We start from the raw sequence: 25,248 nt of genomic DNA on the forward strand, positions 1-25,248 counted from the left end.
ACTCATTTCTATTTGAGTTTGACACAAAGGCATAGATGGCTTGCTTATCAAATGACAGATGATACAAAGCTGTGATGAATAATAGCTAATAGACTTAGAATCCAAAAAAAAAGATCCTGACTAGCCATAGCATTAGATGGAACCTAATAAATGAAATTCAGTAGGGGTTAATATAAAGTCTTTCACTTGGGTTAAAAAAAAAGCAACTTTACTAGTACAAGATGGCGTAGACCTGGTTAAACAATTTGAAAAAAATCCATATATTTTAGTGCACTGCAAGTATAACATGAGTCATAAGCATGATGTAGCCACAAAAGCTAAGGAATAATTGGTTACATTGAGAGACATAATTACAGTCCCTCTTGTTAGTTTACATCTGGAATATTGTGATAAGTTCTGGGAGTCACAATTTATGAATGACATTGATAAGATGGCAAGCTTGGAGAAGATTACAGCTAGGATACTGAAGGGTCATAAGTCCATATCATAGGAAGGTATTGAAAGAACCAGGAATCCTTGTTATGAAGAGCATACTTTGGAGGGATGTGATTGATGTGTTTTAATACTTGAAACATTTTCACGTGGAAGAGGTGTTATATCTTCTCTTGGTCTCAGAAGGTAGAGAGAGGAACAATGCGTGAAAGTCACAAAAAGGCAAATTTAAGGTCGATATGAGGAAAAATTTCCTAACAGAGCTATCTAAAAATCAACTGAGTTGCTTTGATGGGCGGTGGTTACCTCTTCTTCAGAGTTCTGAAAGCAGAAGCTGGATGAGCACTTGTGAGGCATGCTAGAGTGGTGATTCCTTTCTTGTACGGGTTGAACTAGTTGGTCACTGAGGATGCTTCCGGCTCTAAGATTCTGTGATAGTCATGTAAGGAAAAATTACTAACAATCAGAATTACTTTAAAGAGGAATTTTGAAGTGGGATGGACTACCCTTTAGTGGAGGTCTTTAGGCAAAGTCTGGATGACCAGATTATATTGTAGAGATTCCTGTTCGTGTCCAAATTTGGGTCAGGTTAAATGTTTTCTGAGGTCCCTTGTGAATCTGAGATTCTTTGATTTTGTGACTCATGTGGAAAGCTTTGCAAAGAATGCTATTATTTTTACTAGGCTATGCATTTAGTTCATATGTCTATTGTGAGGAAACCACTTTATAAATTATAAAGCAATAGATAGATAAATTCCTGTTGTCAAAGAAGAAATTACTTGATGAAGATTTAAAATACATATATTAAGAATCTTTCCATTGTCCCCTAAAATTGAAATTTCAAGGCTAATTTATGTTAAAATGGATATTTTAAAATCTCCAAATCTGAATATGTTGACAATTATGGACTTAATTTTTTTTCCTCCAATGGGTGTATCTGCCCTTTACTAATCTAGCTTTTATTAATGTTATGAAAACATTTTTCTTTTCCTTTTTAAATAGATACTTGGATCTTTCAATATGGTTCTCATGTGCAGGCAACTTTCAATTATTCTGTCCTTCCAACTGGACCCTCCAATTTGAGCAAAAACATCCCTCAAATAAAATCCTCATTAAAAATGCATAACCTGGGAAAATAACCTCCCCATATTGGCTCTGCCCAAAAACATTTTTCTCTCTGAATTTTAAGTTTTTTTGCTGCTGTTAGCATAATGTGAATGGTTTGTTTCTTTTTCAATCTTCTGGACTCGTAGTTTATCATTACATTAACCAGAAGTCTGTCTTTCAAAGCTATTTTTCTTTATAAGGCTGTCATATTAATCATTCTCTGAGTTCTGCTTGCTTTGATCTGCGTCAGTTCACAAAGGTCTTTCCAGTTTACTCTGAAGGTACTCCTTTTAAAATTTCTTATGTCACGATAATATTCTATTCCATTCACATACTATTGTTTAACTTTAGTCATTCTCTAATAGGACAACTCCCTTAGTTTTCAATTTGGGGCTGCTATGAAAAGAGCTGCTATAAAAATGCATGTGGGTGGTATATGTAAGTGGATATGCACACATATAGGTCTTCTTCCTCTTTATTTTATTTCTTTGGGCATATATTAGTACATATACAAGTAGTAGCAGTATAGGTGGGTCAGTGGTTGTGTATATTGCAATTACTGGTTGGGCATAGTTCTAAACTGCTTTGAAGAATAGCTGAACCAGTTCACAGCTTCTGCTTTCCCATAGCCCCAACAACTTTTGTCATTTTTGTCTTTTGTCATCTTTGTCATCTGATGAGAATAAGGCAGAACCTCAAAAGTTTCTTTAATTGGAATATTTCTAATTATTAGTTATTTAATGGGTTTTTTAAAATACAGCTGTTGGTAGCTTAGATTTTTTTTTTCTTTGAAAACTGCCTGTTAATTTCCTTCCATCATGTATCTACTGGGAAATGACTTTTGTTCTTATGAGTTTGAATCAGTTCCTTATTTATCATAGATATAAGACCTTTAGAAGGTAAAATTGCTACAGATTTTGTTCTTGAAGTAGAATTTCATATTATTCACACAGTATATTTTTCCTTTCCATTTTTCTGTTATCACACGTGGGTCATAAAATGTGCTATTTTGTAATGTGGCCAAGTTTGTGCTGCTGTAGAATGATTTTACTCTGGATTTTCCTGATGTCTACATGTGTGATTTTCCAATTATTATAAAGTTTCCATGTTTAACGATCAAATATTTAACAGGAAAAACATTCATGGAGTTTGTTATTCTCTTTGCCTATAAAAAGCACTGAATCTTGTTTTTCCCCATACACTGAATTTAATTTAGCAATTTACATAAATACTAGCTGATCAAAGTGTACTTTTACTCCCATTCTTTCTTCATAATCGTACCATTTAAATAAAAAGGCAAGCTTATTAGCAGACCCCTTTCGAGGAGTGAGCTTTCAGGTTCTCATGGTCGCCTCCATTTGTACCATGTGGACGATCTGGCTTCTGAGTTACTGAGATTTATGTTCTCTAGTAGTTTAAAGGAGACATAGGCTCCAGATCCAGCCTGTTAAAGTGATATCTCAATGCCATATAACAGACCAAGGTCTGTTTGTTTTCCACTGTACTGAGTATGTCCTGACACCTGTTTTCTCACAGTTGAAATGATACAGTGTGTATACTTCAGTTCTTGTCATATGAGCACCATGAAAATCCTGTGAGTTTTAGCGTTCATTAGATCTCTCTCTCTCCTACAGAATGTCTCTGTTGCCACTGTTAAATGTACTATATTAGAACCTTGGCATCCAACCATGGAGCTACTTTGGTTTTTCTTCTCACATTTTTTTCTCCTCCTTCCAGAGTACTGAACTCTGGTTTATTACAAGGATGTCTTCTACTCACATATGAATGGAATCTATTGTTTACAAATCACTTGTGTGTATATTTTACCATCCTAGAGAATATGAAGGTCTTTGCTGTTACTTCTTCAATTCATATTATCAGTATCTCCACCACTGCCCTCACTTGTGGATTTTGGTAGATGAAGCCTTTCTTTCATCAGCCCCCAACTGCAAGAGCTGGTTGGGAAGTGATTTTCTTTATGGGTTTATTGAAAATCTAGCAAAGAAAAGGAAGAATGCATGGTGCGTGTGTGTTTGGGGGGGGAGGGGGATACTTGTGTGTTTCTTCATCTTAGGCTCTAGTCTGATAGGAGTGGTGACTAAATTTTGATAAATCTCAGCTTTAGAGGTTCCTTGATGTTATTTGTAATCTTGTGATCAATATTTTCTAGAATTGTTGCTTTTCAATGGAGCCATATCTAGGGTATGGTAAAACAGGGCGATTGACACTGGTTCCATGCTTTGAGAGGTTTCATTTTGCTAGCAGCTGGGCCAATAAGTCAGGGTAGCAGATAGCACAGGGAAAAATTCAGTGGCTCAGGCAACTGGTGCTAAAAAAATTATACCCATTTAATCAGAGTAAGAATTCATCTTCTCCATCAGTTTCCAATCAATACCAGGATTTCCTCTTCCTCCAAACTTTGTACATATAATCCACAGGCTGCAAATTACCCTTTTGTGTCTTGCTCATTACCCCCAACTACCACCAAGGGGTTCCTTTTAAGTTAATTTTTAGCTTTATTTAGGAAAATAAACATTAAATGATATGGTTCTCACCTTAAGTCTCAAACATTACCAACACTGATCAACAAGGAATGTGCCAGCTATATAGTCATTAAAAGTGCAACAAAAAGAAATAAACAAGGAATACTTCCCCATAGTGTGAAGTTTGAAATAAGTGTGGCTGACTGGGTAAACCCCACCCTTGCCCCAGTCTTCCCAGGTTTCTCTGAATCCTTCGCTTTTATCGTTTCTTATTGTATGATAATATTCCAATATACCCATCTACCATAATCTGTTCAGTCATTCCCAACTGACAGATATTTCCTCAAAGGCAGATTGATGGTACAGGGGATAGAGTATTTCATCTGGAATCAGGAAGGCCTGAGTTCAAATCCAGCCTCTGACACTTAGTCACTGGGTAATCCTGGGCAAAGCACTTAACTTCTATTTACCTCAGTTACCTCATCTGTAAAATGGAGATTATAATAGCACCTAACTCTCAGGACTTTTGTGAGGATTAAATGAGATATTATCTGCAAAGTACTTTACAGACCCTAAAATCATCTTTAAATGCTATCCACTATTTGGAGTTTGGAGTTTGTTGTCACTACAAAAAGAGCTTATACACACATAATGTACACATATATGTGTATGTGTAATATATACATGCATATATATTGTATATGTGTTTCCTTTCCCTCTTTCTTTGACCTCTTTGGAGATAGACCTAGGGACTTTTGGTGATTGGTTCTCAGTAGCTTTGCAGAATGGCCGGATCACTTCACAGCCCCACCAATGTTACATCAACATGCCTGTTTTCCTGAATCCTCTCCAATAATTGTCATTTTTAGGCTTCTCTTTTTAGAATTATGGCTGTGAAGGGGAAGAGAAATATAAGATGATACCTTTTAGACATGCAGGTTCGAGTGAAGCCTTAACTACCAGGGGTGTCCTGGAAGTGTTGGTAGACAGCAAGGAAACAGCCAGTAGATAAAGATTTTGAAGATGAGGAGAAAGGATGCTCATAGCTTAGCTTATTTCCATCATAGCATCGAATTCCAAGTCTACCCCACCCTTCTGCCACCCCTCCAAACCTGGCCTCTCAGGCTTTTCCTGAAGGGCTGGGTGCAGCATCTAGCCTGAAGCGCTGAACTTAAAGATCCCCGTGGCCTGAGCTCCTCTAACAGAGACTCCACTCCCTGCACCTACTACTGAAAAGGATAAATAAGACCAAAACCCCAAGCACATTTCTCAGAGCCACTTGGCCTGAGGGGAGGGAAAAGTTGCTCTGAGGACTTTCCTTCCCCAGCTTACTCCATGGTGCCCCTGCTGTGAGTGAATGAATTTATCTTTCACCCTTTGTTGTTGTTGTTCATTTGTTTCAGTCCTGTCTGACTCTTAATAATCTCATTTGAGGTTTTCTGGGCAAAGTACTGGAGTGGTTTGCCATTTCTTCTCTGGCTCATTTTCCAGATGAGGAAACTGAGGCAAACATAGTTAAGTGACTTGCCCAGGATCACAAGCTTGTAAACATTGGAGGCCAGATTTGAACTCAGGAAGTTGAGTCTTCCTGACCCTAGGCCAAACACTCTATCCACCATGCCACATAGATGTCCCTAGACATCACAGAAAAAAAGGAGCTATTCTTCAGGTAGATTTAAAGAAGCAGACAATTCTAGCTCAAGAAAAGAGGGCTCTCACCTACATGGTAGGTCAACATGGAATGTCCATGCCTATGAGTGTCTCCTAGAATCAAGTTGTTGGCATCACCCATGTGGGTGCCTCTGTTTTAGGTGATCTGGGATCACCAAATCCCTATGACTGGAAAAGACAGTGGGCCAGTCACATATCCTGATGAAGGGACAAAGGAGAGACAGCTCGAGGGCAGTCCTTATATCTACAAAATATGAAAATAACCTAGAAGAGGCCTCCCATGCATTGAGAGGAGAAAGTCCCAAGAACTAGAGGGAAAGGGGAAGACTCCTGGCAGAGGTAGCTCCTGAGTTGAGAGTTAAAAAGTGAGGTGATATAATCAGTACAAATGTCCGTTGGCAGAATATGAATTATCGTATGTCAGGAGCAGCAGGCAGTCTGGTCTGGCTGGAAAACCATTTGTGAAGTGGAGTAATAGGAATATGCTGATGCCCTCACTAGAAACAGGGAGGTTTGGCAGGGGCATATTTGTGGCAGAATACATCAAGTTCCATATTGGGCATTCTGAGGTGGAAAGGCCTACAAACATTCAGCGTGTAGCCATCGGCAAGTTGATGACTGCAATTAAAGATCAGCAGGGAAATTAGAGCTAGATACAGTGATTTGGGAACAGTATGCTTAGGGAGATAAGGTATTTGAACTTGCTGGTGCTGATGAGATATTCACAGAAGTTCACTTAGATCAGAGGTTCTTAGCCAGGGTTCCACAGAGAGATATCAGGCGGCCCATGAACTTGGGTGAGAAAAAAAGATGTTATTTACACTCACCTGTAACTGAAAGGCAGTATTTCCTTCAATTATTTAAAAATATGATTTTGAGAAGGAGCCCATAGGGTTCACTAAATTATTGATTAGGTTTATGAGATACAAACCAAGATAGGAATCATTGATTAAGATTGAGCATAAAAGAAGACTTAGGACAGAGAGCATTTAAGAGATGATTCTTAATGAGGGAGTGGTTTCAGTAGAGAGATGAGATGTGAAATCAGATGGATATGTGAGTAATAGGTAGTCACATGTTGGAGGCCGTGCATGCTGGTGGTTTTTCCTATGTGCTTGTTAGTGAAAGAGTGAAGAAATATTGGATGACAGCTTGAGGGACTTGCAAGGTGCGTAGGTTTGTGTTTTTTAAAGAAAAGGTGAGACCTAGTCGTTTGCATTATGTGAAGGAAGAGACAATAGATAGGTAGCAGTGCTTATGTGGGATAGGAATTCTATGCTTCTTTCTTACTCTGCTTTTTTTCCTGTGGATGGAGGGAGGTGGGAAGAATATAATGACTGCCTGATAATAACTGGTTGATTTTGCTGCATACCTTTTTCTGTTTTTAAATATTTGTTATAAAGGATAATTTATTGGGGAGAGGATGGAGAGAGAAATATTATAAATGAATGTGATGTAAAAACAAAACAAAAATAAGATAAAATAAGGAGAATTTGAAAATGAGGGAGAGAGAATGATGTTCCTAGAAGATATGCAAAGACAGAATTCAGGACTCACATACAGGGATTGGCCTGGTAAGGAGAAGGGACACCACTTCCTCACAGGCAGGAATAAAGGAAAGGATGGCTGTAGGGGTGAGAGTGGGCTCAGAGCTAATACTTTTTCTTAATAAAATGAGACATAAGAACATCTGCTGCGAGAGGGGTAGAGGAGTTACTGAAGGCTTGAAGAAAGAAGAGAAGCTTTGGAATACCTTCTGGAGGAAAGAGAGCAAACGAAAAAAAGTACAAGAAGTAGGAACTCACTTGAGAAAAGATAGCATCAATTTGTAGTGGACCTAGTCAGTGTGGTGGTGTGTCTTTTTCTGGCAGTATTTGCTAGCTCAGGAGTATGAGGGACCTAGTCTGCCTAGCTTGCGGGAGGACGATGAATCTCAGAAAAAGGTTTGTCAGGACATGAATGGCGGTTGGATAAAGGAGTAAAAGACAGTGTATATCGAAACTGGTCAACTAGAGTCTAGTCAAAACAAAGTGAGGTCACAGCACAGAGAATGGGAATGGATGGAAGGAGGGACAGGACATTAACAGGGAGAATAAAAGAAGGATTTAGGAGAAGTTAGGCAGAAGGAAACATTGAAGGGCAGGAGGCTGTGAATAAAGGGGGTAAATTTTGAGTTTGGAGTGGTATGGTTATTAACAACGATGAGATCTTAAGGTCTAACCATCTCTGTCGTTAGCTGAGGTAGAGTGAAGATATAGGTTGTAGAAACTGAGAAGAATGATGAATATGGAGGCAGTGGATATCAACATATGTGTCCTGAGGTATGGAGCAAGCAAACATGGAGCAAAGGGAGAAGGAAGAAAACAAACACTTATTAAACACCTAAGATGTGTCAGGTATTATTCTTCAAGCTTTACAAAACCATTTGTTCCTTACAGCAGCCCAAAGAGGTAGGTGCTGTTATTATCCCTATTTTACAATTAAGGAAAGTTGGGTAAATAGAGGTTAAGTGACTTGTTCAGGCTTACATAGCTGATTAGGCTTCTGAAGCTGGATTCGAATTCAAGTCTTTTTGACTCAAGGCCCAGGATTCTATACATTGTGCTCCTTATCTACCTCTATGTGGTGGGGGGTTGCATGGAAAATACTGTAAGCCAGGTGGTGAATTCTTAGAGGAGGGAGAGTGACCCGGAGGCTGAGAGATCACAGTAACAAAGATCTGTACTGAATAAAAACGGATGGAGTTCACCTCGCAGGAAGAGATGGCACCGAACAATCATTGTAGAGGGAGAGTTTGGAAGTGAGAATGGCAACCAAGTTGTAGAATGACTCCTCCTCCTGGACCAGTGAGTCAAGGGACATGAGAAAGGAGCAGCTAACATTGGAGAGAGCATTCAGGGCCTGGTCTCCATCCCTCCCACTCCCCACCCCCTTTTAGTATTTTTAAGGAAAATGGAAAGAGGGTGAAGGGAATATTATTTGAATAAATGTTTCAGAACAGATGCTCTGTCTGCTACACGGTACTTCCTTTATTTGTAATTCTCAGGGCAGGTCCTATTCATAAGCAACTACTTTCATTGAATGGTTTTTGATTGGGAAGTACCAACTATGTGACAGGCACTGAGATACGTGCTGTACCTTATTACCTCATTTGATCTCGGGAGGCAGATGCCATTGTGATCCCTATTTTACAGTATTTAAACGTTAGGTGTTACCCATTATTATACGTATCTGATGGGGAAATACAAAAAGCTAGATAATCATTTGTCACTAATCATGGAACTGGGTGTTAAACTAGATGACGTATAGTTCCTTTCCATTCTAGAATTCTGTGATTTTATGAAATTCCGGTGGATGCTAGAGAGAGGGCAATCCCCAAGCAGAGGTGGAATAAGAATGAGACATGTTTTTGAAGGTTTCGACCCCTGAAATTTTCACAATCAGTCATTGAAGATCCTCAGGGAAAAAGAAGTTGATCTTAACTGGGTTAAGTCCTTATGTTTCCTGGGAGGAGGAACATATTAGTAGAGATGTTTACTGGGTTAATTTCATTACTTCTCCTGTGGATCAGATCCAGGATTCCAAGCACAGCGTTGAAGCTACACTCACCTTATGCATACTGTAGTGTTTATTGATCACATATGAACCACTCTCAGAGCCCTTGGTTACTCTATTTCACGTTTTTTGCCTAAGGCCCAACTAGATTCTGGATTATGCCCTAGGTACCTGATGCGACTGATGATTAAGTCTGATGGATATGTAAGTTTCTATTTATTTTCCTATTAGAGGTCTCATTAAAAACCAAATAAAACATTTTACATGACCACAGTCTTGACACAATAGCCAGTTATGAATAACATTCTTGTTTTATTTTTTTATCAGTTGCTTGATCCATTTATGAAACAAAGTTCTTTTGGATCAATAGAGTTTTAGTTGATTTCCATTTTTACTGTCTGAATAGAAGACTCCAAATGGTATTTTACATTTTCTAGAAAGCTAGCTACTCAAGTGTAGTTTGTTTCTTATAGTTTCTGGTTTTTATAGCCAGTACTTTGTCTAAATATCTTTCAAATGAAATTAAGTGATTCAACATTCCTTTTATGGAAAAAAGTACAATGTGCTTGCATTGTACATGAAATTATTGAGGAGCAGCAGCTAGAGAAACTGTTATTAACTGGTATCTGTTTTGATTGAAACACACTGAATTCCACCATTTTAACACCACCTTTAGTGGCATTAAATATTTATTAAGATACATGAAACCTTGAGAACATGTTGAAAAGTTCAATGAAGATCTCTAAAGAATGTCTGGAAGATAAACCACTAAGGAACCAACAGAGGGAAGATTTTGCCATTCTTCCCAGAGTAATCAAATAGGTCTTTTTGCTCTTGATTTTTCCCTCCCATATTATTATGAAATACCAGGGTGTATAGAATAATATAGTCAAACAATAGAATGCTTTAGAATAATAGGAGCTGTTTCACATGTGTAAAAAAGAGCTCTAATTTCTGTTGGACTTTTGTATTCTCTAACAGACTGAGCAGACTGAAGTCTAATTTCTCGCATACCGTAGTATTTAACCAATGTTTATAGGTTCATATGATTTGAGAGACAGCTTTTCTTCCTGTAGTGTTCCCATATTTTTGTTTTGTAAACATCAATTACCACGAATTGAGAATAACTGTGTTTCTTTACAAATTTCATACCAATCTTCAATTTCTTCATTAAAAAGTGTTACTCAATTCTACTTTCATCAATCTGGGGTCGATTTTAATAACTATTAGTTGTTTAGGAGTAAAACCAGAGTTTCTTCACTGAACCTTACTTTTCTGCCTTTCTTAGTGCCCAGCAGAGAAGCAGTCAGGTTCACAAGAAGAGTGCAGTTGGAAATCAGGTAGGAATTTTGTAAGAGAATTACTAACTGCATGCTTGAATGAACTGGAGCCAAATCGCTTTATTGACAATTTTTTGGATGCAAATAATTTTATGCAAATTCTGCTTGATGTGCAGCTTGTGTTTCACCTTTTAAGTTTGCAGAATGAAATACAGTTGTTTCATTAGTTGTTTTGTGCTGCTAACAGTTTTGATTTCTTTTTAATAACTTCTGCTATTTGCATAGCTTATTGAATTTTCATTTCCTATCCTCTATGTACTATTTTACCTGCTTGTGTTACCCTTAAATTTAATCTGATGATCACTGAATCTGTGAGTCAGTTCAAGGATAAAGTGCTGGTGAGTACTTGCATGGGCTTTCTGGTGCTGCTTACTAGTTCACACATTTGCACAGCCTGGTAACAGTGAAGGGACAGCTCATAGAGGAAGGCCGTTGCTTGATTTGCTCTTTGTCAGAATTTCTATTGGTTTTGTGAAGATGTTAATTACAAACTTTGGTTTGGTCTTTAAAATATTCATCTTTTAGGTTGATCAGCTGTCTCTGACTAATCATAGCGCTTTGCAGAGATTGCATTAACCAAAAGTTTGCTGTTTCTGTTATGTGTTGTGTGATAATGAATATTTGCATTGTTATTTCTTTTCGAGTCAAAACAATGAAGATTCTATAACTAGTGTAAATTTTCATGATGCAGAGAATGGCTAATAACATAAATGGGAACCTCTGTGATTGAAATTTATGATTTTCATTGTTTTGAAAGAAGAAGGAATAAATGACTCAGATTATTCTCTAGAAACTTTTTTTCTTAACTAAAACACAATTCTTTGCTATTTCAGGGAACCAATCTTCCGCCTTCAAGGCAAATTGTACGAGCTAAGTTCTGTAAGCTTTACTGTTGCTTTTTCATTCAGCTTCCCCAAGTGCAAAGTTTGTCTTTAACTGATTAACTCCACTAGCGCTTGCTACTAGTTTTTTTTTAAACCTAGGCTGTCTTCTCTATAACAACCTCTCACTGAACCGAGAACCTTAGGAAGGTTCATCCCTTCACTGCTAATAACTTGCTGTGATTTAAAAGTATGAACTAGTATAATGTAATATGCTACAGTATTAAGCCATTAACACTATGGATGCTTTGATATTCCTTTAATTGTCATGGGTCTTATAGTCATTAAAATCATTAATTGACTAAAATCTCTATTCTTTTATGCTGTATTGTTATAAGGCATAAGTTTCCCACTCCTGATTTGTGATAGTTCCAACAAATACAAACTATGTTTCTTGGAAAGGTGGATGAATTTTCTGGAATCTGGTGTGTGTGTGTGTGTGTGTGTGTGTGTGTGTGTGTGTGTGTGTGTGTGTACTGGTACCAAAACCCCATTTCACTAAAGTTTATGAAAATAGATAACAGCAACCTTAAATTGGGTGACATTTTGTGGGAGTTAAGATCTAATCCTTTTAAATACAGAGGTAGGGAAAGGAACTAGTCCTGTGAATTCTTTGGCATTGGAAAAGCCAGAGAACCTTAGAACCAACATTCTGTGGTTGCAGAAAGACTGTTACATGACCTTTGACTTTGCATTGGGCAGAAGGGATTCTGCTGAGGGTTTTTCTTAGACCATTCAAACTCCATTTTTAGCAGGGGTAAAGTGAAACCTCAAGTTTGAATGGGAAAGTCTCACTTTCCATTAAAGTACATGTACATACTATTTGAGAACAAGATGAACTTGTTCCTCATAAATTCTATGTTATTTAATGCAGCTTTTGAAGGAAACAGATTAGGTATACCAACATTATTACTGTTGTTAAAAATGAATTTTTAAAAAATAACAATCTATAGCAAATTATTCTGATGAGAATAATATGCAAATCAAGATTTTTTTTCTCTGTGCAAAACACTCATTAGTGTTCATCCAACAAACAATAAACATTAAGAACTTACTATGGAAAAGGAATTGTTCGAGGTCTGGGAATACATACAGAGACAAAAAAAAGTCATGCCTGCTTTCAGTGGGCTTACATTCTAGGGTATAAAAGTATATCCCTCTTTTCTAAGTTTAAAAATTTTCTCTAACCCATAAAAGTATATACATGTATTATAATATATGGCATATTATATGCATATATTTCATCAGTATTGTGAGGGAATGAAATGCAACTTTCAGTTGCATATAATGAGGAGTAAACTCATAATCATCTGTGATTTTGTACTAAATAGTGTAATACCACCTTTTAAAGAATCTATAGCATTCTGAAGGATAAAACCAGATCAGTAGTGTCAAATGCAGCATATACTATATGTTTCAGCATTAATAGCATGCTATTATGCAATGTTATGTTGCAAATATTCCTTTGGGTTACTTTTTTTCTGGCTTGACTGCAGTGTGCTTTAAATAATGAAATGGAACAAATTTATCTATGAATCTGGATGTTTGTGTTTGTGTGAAACGGGAATGACCTATTGCTGTGATGAGGTATTATTAGCTTTCTGTTTTCTTCTATTAACTTATCTTCTCACACTTCATCTTTGACCTTTAATGCTGTCGTCTGAGGTTTTGACCTGACTTGGAAAGGTTTCTTTTTAAGCCACAGGTTAGTCTGCCTTCTAATATATTTGAAATAACAAAAGCAACCTTTTATTCAGCATCTTAGCTAGCAATTTTGGTGACTGGAACAAGCTTCACAAAATACACTCAGGGTAAACAGCATGGAAATATTTCCAAATTAATTTATGAAGACAAATTAAGTTATCAGGGAATATTCTCCCGACATAAAGCTGCATGGGGAAGGACATTCATGACATCATGAAACAAACTGCTAGGGAGGTTGCAGGTAGGTAGAAGCAGGGTTAGACAGGGCTAAGGAGGATTTCACCTCTGAAATGGCCCTGGTGGTAGATGACAGGTTGAATTGGAACCACCTCCTATTTTAACTAATTATCCTTGAAAACTGGATGCTAGGTTTAATTGTTGAAAGAATGTAAATAATACACAGGACTCAGTCTGGAGTAAAGCCCAGCCCTATTTCCAGCTCGGCTGTTTTGCACAATCATTTCAGCTAGCAAAAAGGGGATCATGGAGACTGTGTAAGGATTATTTACATAATTTCATTTGTATTATAAAGTGACTTTTCCGATGAACTTTAAAGTTATTCATATGATCTAATGAATGAATATTAACCATTTCATTGCTAGCTATCAATCAATTAGCCAGCTAGCATTCAATTTTTAATATGTGTCAGGCACTATGCCATGTGTTAGAGATACAAAGAAAGGCCCAAACAGTTGGCTGTCTAGAAGATGGAGAAAGGAACCATGCAAACATGCAAAATTGGGAGGGGGGGAGAAAGAAGCTTTAGTTCTCCCTATACTCCTACACTTTTCCTCCCAGCGATTCCCCTTCAGGGGTTTGGCTGGAACTCTTATCTCCTCTATGTTAACAGATGCTTGAATATCTGGGTTTTGAGCTCTCTTACTATTGGAATATACTTTGGCTTAATGCTATTGATTCAATATAGTCACACCTGATAAAGGTATTAGGGTTAGAGAATTTTGACAGTTCTTTTAATTGGGGGAATAGGGATTGATTGTATCAATTGGGCTTGCCCCTCCCAAATGCTTATCATTAGTACTGCAGTATATGATAACCAAAAATCATGAAATAATATTTCTTGTTGCCTTTTGGTATATGGTAAAACCCACTCTACCAATTTTTCTTTGCCCTTCAACAAGTACGTGTGAGTCATTCGTGATTCTGGCTACAACTTACTTCTTTCTTTTGGTTTCACTTATAGTAAGAATGTCAAGATGGATTTAATTTACTTTCTCCGGCAATATGTCCATTCACTGGTAATTTGGAAAGGCTCTTACATTTAGAGCACCAACATTTAAATTAAAATTTCTTCACAGTTTAAAACTTACATGATTCAGCTTCCTTTCCCAGAACTTTTTTTCACCGTATAATCCAAAAGAGACCATGTAGGAATGAAGGCCATTTGGGTTTTTTCTTGTTTTATGGTTTGCCTCTATTAGAGTTTCTCTATCATATTTTATCTTTAATTCTTTAAAATATTTGAATTCAACTTGGTTTTAGTTCTTTGCTTCTAAGGAAAAGGCAAGATAGAGTAGAAATTGCATTTGGTTGAGAGTCAGAAAATGTGGGTTTGAGTCTCATCTTTACTACTTGTATAACCATGAAAAAAAATCACTTAATTTCTTTGGGGCTCAATTTTCCAGTCTGTAAAATTAGATTGGACTAGGTAATCTGTAAGACCCTTTCCAATTTACAGGGTATCAGAGTTTCAGATTTCCTGTGACCATCAATGAGTATCTGGATTAAACACAGTGTTGCATACGTGCTCTGTCTGTCTGAATACAATTAGACTAAACCTTCCTCATCCTGATGTTTGAGATAGCATTAGTTGGGTTTTTTAAGCTACAATGATCCATTGCTGACACGTTGAGCTTTTAGTCCACTAACACCATAGGATCTTCGCCTCTGCCCTCTCCTGTAATTCATGCTCTGGTTTTTTAAACTCCATTTTAGGACTTTACATTTAACCTTATTAAATCTCAGTTTCCGTTGTTCTAGCCTATCAAAATTTCTCTGCTATTCAGTTCATCAGTAATCCCTCACAGCTTTCTGTCTTTCACAAATCTGATGGCTTTTTCAAAGTCATCGTCAAAAATCTTAATTGGAATAAAGCAAAGGAGAGAGCTTTGAACATTTCTTTAGAGATTTTCCTCCAGGTTGACATTTGTCCTTTAGTCACTACTCTTCCAGTCTTGTTATTAAACCAGTTCTGAATTCACCTAACTGCTATCATCAAATCCAGATAATCTAGAAGCGACTAAGTGGCTAAATGAATAGAGCACAGACCTGAATTCAGATTTGGCCTCAGACACTTACTTAGCTGTATTACACTGGGAAAATAATCACTTAACCTATTTGCCTCAGTTTCCTCATCTGTAAAATGAGGATAATAACAATAATACCTACCTCTCAGGGTTGTTGTGAACGTCAAATGAAATAATAATCATAAAAGTGGTTAACATAGTGCCTTGCACACAATAGGTACTATATCAATACTATTATTATTAATCTAATAACCATTTATTAAACATCTACTACATAAAAGTGAACACAAAGACAGAACAAAAACATTCCCTGACCAAAGAGTTTCTGTTTTACTATGGCAGGGGGCAGGGGGTGTGGTGGTAAGGATATTAGCAGGTATAATACAGGGAACACTGGCACACAGGAGGGCTGCTAGCACAGGTTCACTCTTGATCTGGTCAGACAGGAAGAATGGAAAGACAGATTTGGAGAGGTTAATAATCTTACTTTATTCTAGTCTGTTCTTCTCACAAGGGTTGCTGATAATGGGAGCACAACTCCTACAGCATTCCCTAATCACCCTTCTCCCAGGGGCTGGCGAGAGGGGGGGGGCAACTATCTCTACCTCTCAATGGGATCAATTGAGACAGGCACAGCTTGTGCACTCCCTTAGATCCCCTCAAGCCTCAATGGGTGCTGGTTGAGGCAAACACAGATTTTCCCCGAGCCTTGATGGGGGCCAATCAAGGCACACACAATAATCCAGCTTGTACATTGAACTCTAAGGGTTACCCATTCATTGACCAGTGCCCACCTGCTTTATAGGGCAACAGATGAAGAAGGTTTATTGCCAACAACAGCCTCACAAGTTTACATTATCTCACTGCGCAGTACATAACACTGTACAAGCATGGTGGAGATGTTTACAAGTCATAAGCCTGAGAAATAGAGATTGTTATGGCCATGGATCCTGAGAAACTAAACTCTGAGAAAGAATAACAGAAATCCACCTTATACACTAGAATCCACCTTACTTACAGCAGGTAAACGAATTAGTTTATGTAACCCTTTCTCTTGATCTTACCAACTCACACTAGCACTGGCAGATTTGGTTCCTAGGGTGGCTGAATACTTCTCCTCTCAGTTTGCTAGGGGTAGTTTTCCAGTACTGTCACTCATCACCTCCCATTTAATATACTCTCCATTGATTACCAATTAGCTAGCCAGAGTTAATTAGCTTTTAGAAAAGGTATCTACAAAAAAGACCACTCTACCAAAACTCTCCCACAATTATACACAGGGTTCATGAGAAAATTGAGCTCAAGCTTGGAGAACAAATGGGGACGATTGGGGTAACTCATGGTTTCAGGTTACTTGATGTCCTTTTCTCCCTTCAGACAGTGCTCATGAAGTTCCACTTACGTGTAATTGTGCTGGGCTCCTCTTATAGAATGCTGAGGTAGTTTATGCTTTTAATTGACTAATTCAATACAGGTGTCTTGGACTTGTTTCCACGTAGTTTGTACCTTTGATTAATTCATTTGAGAAGTCCAAGCCTTATTTACATCGATTGAAGTGGAGAGTGTAGAATTCCCTCCCCCTTCCCCATACACAATAATTTGGGGACCTAAATAGCATTAAAACTGGGGAATCAGAATCATGAATGAGATTAGGGATTCCAAGAGGTTGTGGTAAAAAGAAGTAGGCAGTTCTAGGTTTGGTCCCATCAGTGACTCTTAACTGTTGCTTGTTTTTCCTGAAGAGATTATAAGCTCCCAGAGGGCAAATCCTGTTTTCCTGGGTCAGGCCACTTGGATTGCTCCCTGTGTTCTAAAATACCCCTCACCAATTGGGATATAGTGTTAGAGCTCCCACTAATGATGCTCTGAACACATTAATTTTGAATAGTTTATCTTTCTTGGCGAGAACCACAAAACAGAGGTCCTGTCAGGAGGGAGAATTTAAAACAATAGATGTTTTTGCCAGAAGAAGGTTGAATCATGTCTGGGTCTTTGGTTATAGTCCCACTGTTTCTGCGATGCCGGTCTTACTGAAGAAGACCAAAGACAGCAGTGGAGGTTGGTGGACTGGAACCACTTTACTGGACTTGTTTGTGTGCTTGAAGGTAATTTTACCTCACAGAGCCATTTTGGAGATAACTAAAACCCAGGATCTTGGTCTAAGAGAAAGCTTGCCATGAATGGTAAATGATCTATGTTTGGTGTAGTGGAGTACAGGTCCAATGGACCTTGGTAGTAAAGATAAAGAAATTAGAATAAGGAAGGGAGGCCCTGAGGTGGAGACAATGGGCAAGCTTGGGCTTATTAAATTCTAGAGAAATTCACATATGGTCAGACTCAGTGCTAATGGAGAACTCAGGGCTTCTGAAACAGCACTTTCAACTGAAGTAATAGGAGAGGAGGGGAAGGAAAAGAAAGGAGAGAGAAGGAGATATTTAGTCACCTCAGTGCTGCCTATGGCTAATTTGGGATCTAGGACTGATACAGTTCCTTATGCTCAGAGAGTTCAGGTGAAAAGGGGTCTGTTGCTATAATAGGCACCAGAGGATGGCATCCTACCTGGTGCTAAAAACATTGACTCTCTGCTACCCACAGGAAAGCTTAGCCCTCTACTACATGGCCTTGTTCTGGAAGCTGTCTTTCTCCAGGATTTGGTGGGTTATCAGTTAGCTTGGGGTCAACCTAGGATCACTCTTAGCACCTGCTGCTTTGCTTCTCGACACATGTGCTGATGAACAAAGCTGTAAAATATCATAATAATGTTCCAGTTGGGTCCACTACAAATTTATCTTACATAAATCCAACTGGGCCCTCAATGTTGCAAGACAATCCTAATTAACTCTCTCCTTCACTCACCACCACAGTTTTTCCAAACCTTTTTTATCTCCCTTCAAATTTCCCTGAAGCCTTTCTGCTGAGAATCTTGCCTAATATTTTATTGAAGAAAGTTAAGGCATTTGCCCAGACCTCCTTCTCATATCACCCAGATGCCTTCTACGAGTCAGTCAATAAACATTTATAAAGCATCTGTTATGTGTCAGATGTGATGCTAAGTGATGGGGATACGAATATAAGAAGGAAAGACAGTCCCTGCCTTCCAAAAGCTTATGAACTAATGGGGGAAGACAACACCCCACAAGAGGAAATTGAAAAGGAAGCCCCAAAGCCCTCATTTAAAGAGGGCTTCCGGGCCATCCATCTCTTCATTTCTCACCTGGCTGTACTTCCATCATGTGCCCTCATCATTCAACCTCAACTGCATTCTGCGAAGTTGCTAATGACCTCATAATTTTAAATCCAATGGTCTTTTCTTCATTCTCATCCTTCTTGACCTCTCTGCAGTCTTTGACACTGCTGCCCATCCTTTTTTACCTTCATATTCTCTTTTCTTTATTTTCGTAAGGCTCTTCCTTCCTGGTTCTTCTCCCGTGTATGCCTGAATGGATTTGTCTTTCTGCAAACTCTCTTCTTCCCAACTTCCCTATCACTGTTTTCACTACAACCATCCTCCCAGTCACCTAAACCTATGTCTCATCCTTAACTCCTCACTCTCTGTCACTGCCCATATCCAGTCTGTTGCCAAGGTCAGTTGATTTTTACCTTTTTCATATCTCTCAAATATGCACCCTTCTTTCCTCTGACACTGCCACCATCTTGGTTCAAGGCCTCATCACCTCACATCTCAAATACTGCAATAGCCCACTGGTTGGTCTGCATGCCATAAGTGTCTTCTAACCCCATTTCATCCTTTGTTCAGCTATCAAAGTGATCTATCACTTCCAATATCAAATACAAAAGTCTCTACTTGGCATCTGCTCCTCCCTACCTTTCCAGGCTTTTTACACCTTACCCTCTCTCACCCCCATCTCCCCATTCTCTGTGCTTTAGTAATTGATGGTGGCCTACTTACTGTTTCTAAAGTAAGATATTCCATTTCACAACTCTAGGCCTTTTCACTGGCTATCTCCCATGCCTGGAATGCTCCTCCTCCTTATTTCTACCTTCTGGTCCCAGCTAAAATCCTACTCTCTACAGGATACCTTTCCTGATCCCCCTTAATTCTAGTGCCTTCCCTCTAGTGACTACTTCCAACTATCCTGTGTATTGCTTCTTTGTACATAGTCATTTGTATGTTGTCTTCCCCTTTAGACTAAGTTTCTTGAGGGCAGGGATTGTCTTTTACATTTCTTTGTGTCTATAGCACTTAGCTTAGTGCCTGGGACATAGTAAGTGCTTAATAGATGTTTGTTGGCACACTAAGAGGGAGATAAAGGTAAGGAGCAGAAAAAAGGGAAGGGAATCTCTCAATTTTATCCATAAGGACACTGTTCTCATTTGGGAGTTGGATAAGGAAGATGGAAGGAGGAAATCTTTAAGCATATTCTAAATCCTGGAATGGGCAGCATGAAGTTTTTTGTCGACCTGCATACATAATTGTTCCAGAATAACCCAGTGGTCTGGAGAACATGAACCAAGGTAGTTTCCAGCCTTGTATAGTAATTGATCCTCATTTCATGCTTCTAGATATCTAGTTGTCCTGGAACTTGCCTTGGTTATGATCTACTGGTTCTGATATTTCTTTGACAGTCTTAGTTTTTGTAGTACCTTAATACAGAGTTCTTAGGCAACATATATCCCATGAACATATTGGAGGAATTTGGAAATGATACTTTTCAAATGTGAAGCCCATTTACTTTGATCTGCCCAGAAATGTGATAGTTCCATCATTCTGAAGCCAAAAGACATACAAAAAAATCACGAGGAAACTCTTCATGACATATATTTGGACCAAACAAGAACTTTAACTTGGACTTGGATTATATCGCTGATATTTTCCAGTTGATATCTATGAAGGAAGATACTATAAAAATGTCTATAGAAAAATCAAGAAAGCACACATAAGTTTTCCTCAACATTAGTGATTTTTATGGAACCCAAGTGTGGAAAATATGTTTCCACATGTTTTAAAATATTATAATATGTTGACTCAGAAACTATTTTTAGTTCTAGGTTGGATTCCTCAACTCCATAAAAGTTTTTTCCATTTCCATTTCTTTCACTAGACTGGTCTGTATACATTTAGAAAATAAAGCATAGCGGCATCAGAGTGTAATCAGGGCCATGACTAGAAGCTTTTCCTATGTAGGACAAAAGCAATTAAGGGGACAGAGAGGTGACACCGTAACCATGTAACTTGTGCCTAAAGGGGGAGGATAGCCTTGGGAGAATATAATGATAGTGGAATTATAGGGGTGACAATCAGGGATTTGTAGGGCTCAGGCCAATAGAGGACTACAGATATGGTGGCGAGACAGGGGGGTAATGGTTGCTGAAAAGAGGATGCACAGTCCACCTCCTGGAGGAGAAGTGATCTCATTGTGTTGTCTTCTTGGAGCAAAGTCCCATTTTCCTAATGCTAGTAATAGCTCTGTATGTACTGTTTAAATTTCACTCCCAAGGGAATAATAAATCAGTAGCATGAATTGAATTTCTGATATGCTGATAATTATATAAGAAGAGTAGTGGAAAAAAATAGAAAATGTGTTCCTTACATTAGAAGATCTTCTAAAAAGGATAAGAGAACAATAATTAATTTAAGTTGAAATCTGTAACTTTATCCATTTATAATTTCATATTTTCTAGTAACCTTGTGATTATCACCCTTATTAGGGATTATGCTAGCTCAGGTAGTGATGTGGCATTTTAAAGAAGAGGTAGAAAAACTCTTTCACTTTCCAGCTGACTCTTTTTCTTTAGGTAGGTACTTACTAGTGCAAAACAGTACAGTTTATGTTGTGCTCATGTGGGTAGATATATCTCAAAAGTGGTGACACACATTCCTGGAAAGTAGATTTTTATGCAATCTTTCTGTTACTTCCTTTTTGAATTCCTTTTTCAGATGGGAGAAATATTCCCACAGGGAAAATGTTAGCTCCAAAACTATAAATAAGTCAGAGTTAAAAGATATGGAAATTTCAAAAACTTCAACACTTAAAAGAAAATTAAATCAATTCAACTGACATTTCTTTGGCACTTGTGGTGTCTGAAGCACTAGGTACACGGGCACATGAAGATGAAGAAGATGTGATCTCATGCTCTCAAGGTGGTGATGATCTATCAGGGTCATGTCACTGAGATTTTCTTAGCCTCAGCTTCCTCTTCCATGAATGGGGGTAATGCCTGAACTATCTACCATCTAGGGCTGTTGTGAGAATAAAATAAAAATAATATGGGTAAAGTATTTTGAGAACCTTAAAGTACTGTATAAATACCGGCTCAGATGAAATATAACAGGTACAAAATAATTTAATATGCATTATCTGAAGTACATAAAAGATACTGATGAAATGCTATGAGATAGTAAGGAGGGAAAGATTATTTCTGACTCAAGGGATCAAGGAAGGCTTCATGAAGGAGGTGGCACCTGATATGGACCTTGGAGGAGGAAATGGGAGACTACATCCCAGGTATACTGGACAAGATGAGCAAAAGAATCGGAACAGCAAAGGGTAAGATGAGTCTAGGAAATGAAGAACTTAGCACAGTGTCTGGCATGTAATAGGCATTTAATAAATATTTGTTGACTGGAGTAGTCCATCTTAACAGGAAAATTGAATATATGAAGGGAAATAGTGGGGAATGAGTCTGAAAAGTATATTAGAACCAGAATGTAAAAGGCCTTGAATTTTCTCGTAAGTTATAAAGATCCATTGAAAGGATTTTTTTTTGCTTGTTTTTCCCCATTGGGAGGGAAACACACGAAGAAATTAGGGTGGGCCATCTATTTTTAGGAAACAAGATGTTGAGGTGAAGCCAGCAATGGATCTTAGAATAATACATCTAAAGCTGGAGGTGACATCAGAGAACATGCATGCATCCTTCACTTAGTAGTCCTAAAGCCCAGGGTGACAACGGTACTAAGCATAAGGCTTAGGATACAAACCTAAGTTCTCTGCCTTTGGAGCTAGGGCTTTTTCCACTGCATCAGCAGTAGGAGAATAAGTGTTGGAATCTAACACAAGAAAAGAGTATCAAGTTAGAGGCAGCGGAAGATTAGTGAGAAGAGGCCGTTAGACTTGGTGTTTGGGAGGAGAACTTTGCTGATTTTCAAGCATGCAGTTTAATAAGTGTGTTTGGGATTAATTGCAAGAGATTTTAAAATGCTGAGTAAGCAGAGGGTAGAAATTGTGAAAATTACCATTCTTTGAAGAAGATTGGTGGCAAAGTCAAGAAGTGAGATGAGGCAATAACTTGAGAAGTTGTAGCAGAGTTGAGCCAGGTGGCACCATAGTGGATAGAGCACCAAATCTGGAGGCAGGAAGACTCATTTTCATGAGTTCAAATCTGGCCTCATATACTTACTAACTGTGTAACCCTAGCCAAGTCACTTCACCCTGTTTGTTTCAATTTCCTCATCTGTAAAATGAGCTGGAGAAGGAAATGACACACTACTCCAGTGTCTTTGCCAAGAGAACCCCAGATGGGATCACAAAGAGTCAGACACAACTGAAAACAACAACAAAAGCAAAGTTGAAGAAATGTGATAAGTAGTTAAAAGAGATGAGTATAAGCATTTCCATGCAGCAAAAGGACCTAGGTGAAGTTAGTCTAAATTTATAATGGATTCAGTCATTATGGTTTCACAATTAGGTATAAGCACCTCTGAAGTAGAAAGGAGTGAAGGCATTTTGTGGATTATCCAAGTCTGGAGATTAACAGAGTAGGAACTTTGGAAGGTCAAGGTGGTGAGAGGTTCAACGGCTAATCTGAGCATATCACTGAAATGGCTGACCGTGAAGGGCAGCAGAAAAAGTTAATGGGAATAATAGACTGGTAAAGACTGAGAGACAAGGTCACAACGAGGATGATGAGCAGTTTCAGGAAGACTTAAAAAGAGGATGGGAAAGGAAGGAAAAAACATTGTGGTCATAGAGGGGAATGTCATAGTTGAATATTTTGGAAACAAAGATGTAAATAATTAATTTGTATAATACCCTACCCCAGATGATAATCTATGCAGTGTGGAACTAAAAGTCAAGTGAATCAAAGAAGTCAAGAAGGTTGGGGGTCATTGGAGGCCAGACATCATGTCATCCATATTGATATTTGGGGTGCTGAGAATGATGGCAGAATTTGGGACTAGAAAGGAAAACTATAAACCAAGTGCTGATCGAGAAATGAATTGTATCTTAGAGGTTGGTAGATGATGGTGGCAAGGATGTAAAGAGTCTATTATGATCACATAGCATGGGGTCAAAGGAAAGATGGTGGATAATGGTGGCCTTGGTGTATCAGTTGGGAGCAAAGAGTATGCCGACTTTTCTCCCTCTGTGAATGGAGGGTGGTAAGAATGGTACAAAGAGTGGCCATCCTTGTCAGGTTTTCCTAGATTTGCAGTCTCCTGATCATAATAATTATAGCTACCATTTATGTAACACTTTCAGGTATTGGCAAGTACTTTGCAAACATTATCTTATTTTGTCTTCACAACCCTCTGAGAGGTAAGTGTATTGTTAATCCAATTTTACAAATGAGGAAACTGAGGCTGAAGAAGATAAATGACTTGCCTAGAGTCACACATTAAGTGTTTGAGGCTGGATTTGAACTCAGGTCTTCCTGACTCCATGTCCTGTGCTGTATCTACTGTGCCACCAACCTCTTCCTGAGGATAAATATATGTTTCAGTTAACTTGAGGATGATGAGCAAAAGATCAAAGTCAGAGGCAAAGGGGAATTTATTCAGAGTAGTCTGGCATTTCAGAAGGCAGACTGAAAAGTGTTAGTGAAAGGGCAGAGTGATAAGATTGAGCTGGGTGGGACTAACTGCATGGAGGAGACGGGAGACAAGAGGGTTTGTGATTCAGGACCACATGGGGAAGGATGACAGGGAGTTGGGGAAGAGTCTGGAGGGACATGTTAGGCATGGGGAGGGGCTATTGCTGTGTCAGCGGATTAGTCTACTGGAGGTTAGAATGCTAGTGAGATGCAGCATTGCTGATGATGACACCACAGATGGAGGTCTACATGTGGCATGGTCAGTGTGGACAAATGAATCTGAAACCACAGAGCCAACTTAGCTAGGAGCAGCTAACATTCATGTGAGTATTGTGAAGAATAAAGGCAAGTAGTATTAATTAAGCATCTACTATGTGATAGGCACTGTGCTAAGTGCTGCATCTCAGAATGGGACCAGGACTTAAGCTTGAAAGTTCATCATGTATATGTTTTGTACCTTTAAACAGCCATTCACCAAAGTCATTTACAGATTTTTTCTTAGAGAAACTAAGGGAATTAATCGCTTAAAATTTGTGATGGAACTTAGGTTATGACTCAGGACTCTGGATTCCCTGTTTCCTGCAAAACACATAAATTAAATTAAATAAACTTTTATTAAGTTCTTCCTATGTACTAGGCAGCGTGATAAGACAAAACCCAAATAGTCCTGCTTCAAGGAGCTTGGATCCTCCCTTAACTTTTGTTTTTTGTTTAGTTCTTGTGAACAGCTCAGTATGAGTCAGCAGTGCGACACATCAGTCCAAGAAGCTGTTGCAAACTAGGGGTGCATTACTAGAAGCATTATGTCCAGAACTAGGGAAGTGAGAGCATCCCCCTCTGCCCTGGTCAGATCTCAGCCAGCTTGTCTTCCATGCAAAATGGCACGTTTAGGAAGGACTTTGTCAAAGTTAAGCTCATTCAGGAGATTGTAACAAGGTTGAGTAGAGGATATGCTTGAAAGAATGAGGAATATTTAATTTGGAGAAGAGAAAACTTAGTGGGGACATAAAACTCTCATGTTTGAAGGTCTGTCTTG

At 38.4% G+C, this 25,248-nt stretch overlaps 1 protein-coding gene across 3 annotated transcripts in view; it reads left to right on the plus strand.

Moving 5' to 3' along the window:
- The window catches only part of DNM3 (dynamin 3), a 638,732-nt gene that overhangs the window by 254,255 nt on the left and 359,229 nt on the right, over positions 1 to 25,248 (plus strand). For 2 of the 3 annotated variants that reach the window (XM_036753298.1, XM_036753299.1), the window contains exon 13: positions 10,537 to 10,588. In XM_036753298.1, coding sequence (XP_036609193.1) covers positions 10,537 to 10,588 — 52 coding nt within the window. Of the gene's footprint in view, positions 1 to 10,536; positions 10,589 to 11,421; positions 11,452 to 25,248 lie in introns of all 3 variants that reach the window. The other variant, XM_036753297.1, reaches the window with a different exon arrangement.

The sequence above is a fragment of the Trichosurus vulpecula genome, chromosome 4 (genome assembly GCF_011100635.1).
Source record: "Trichosurus vulpecula isolate mTriVul1 chromosome 4, mTriVul1.pri, whole genome shotgun sequence".
Taxonomy (NCBI): Eukaryota; Metazoa; Chordata; class Mammalia; order Diprotodontia; family Phalangeridae; genus Trichosurus; species Trichosurus vulpecula.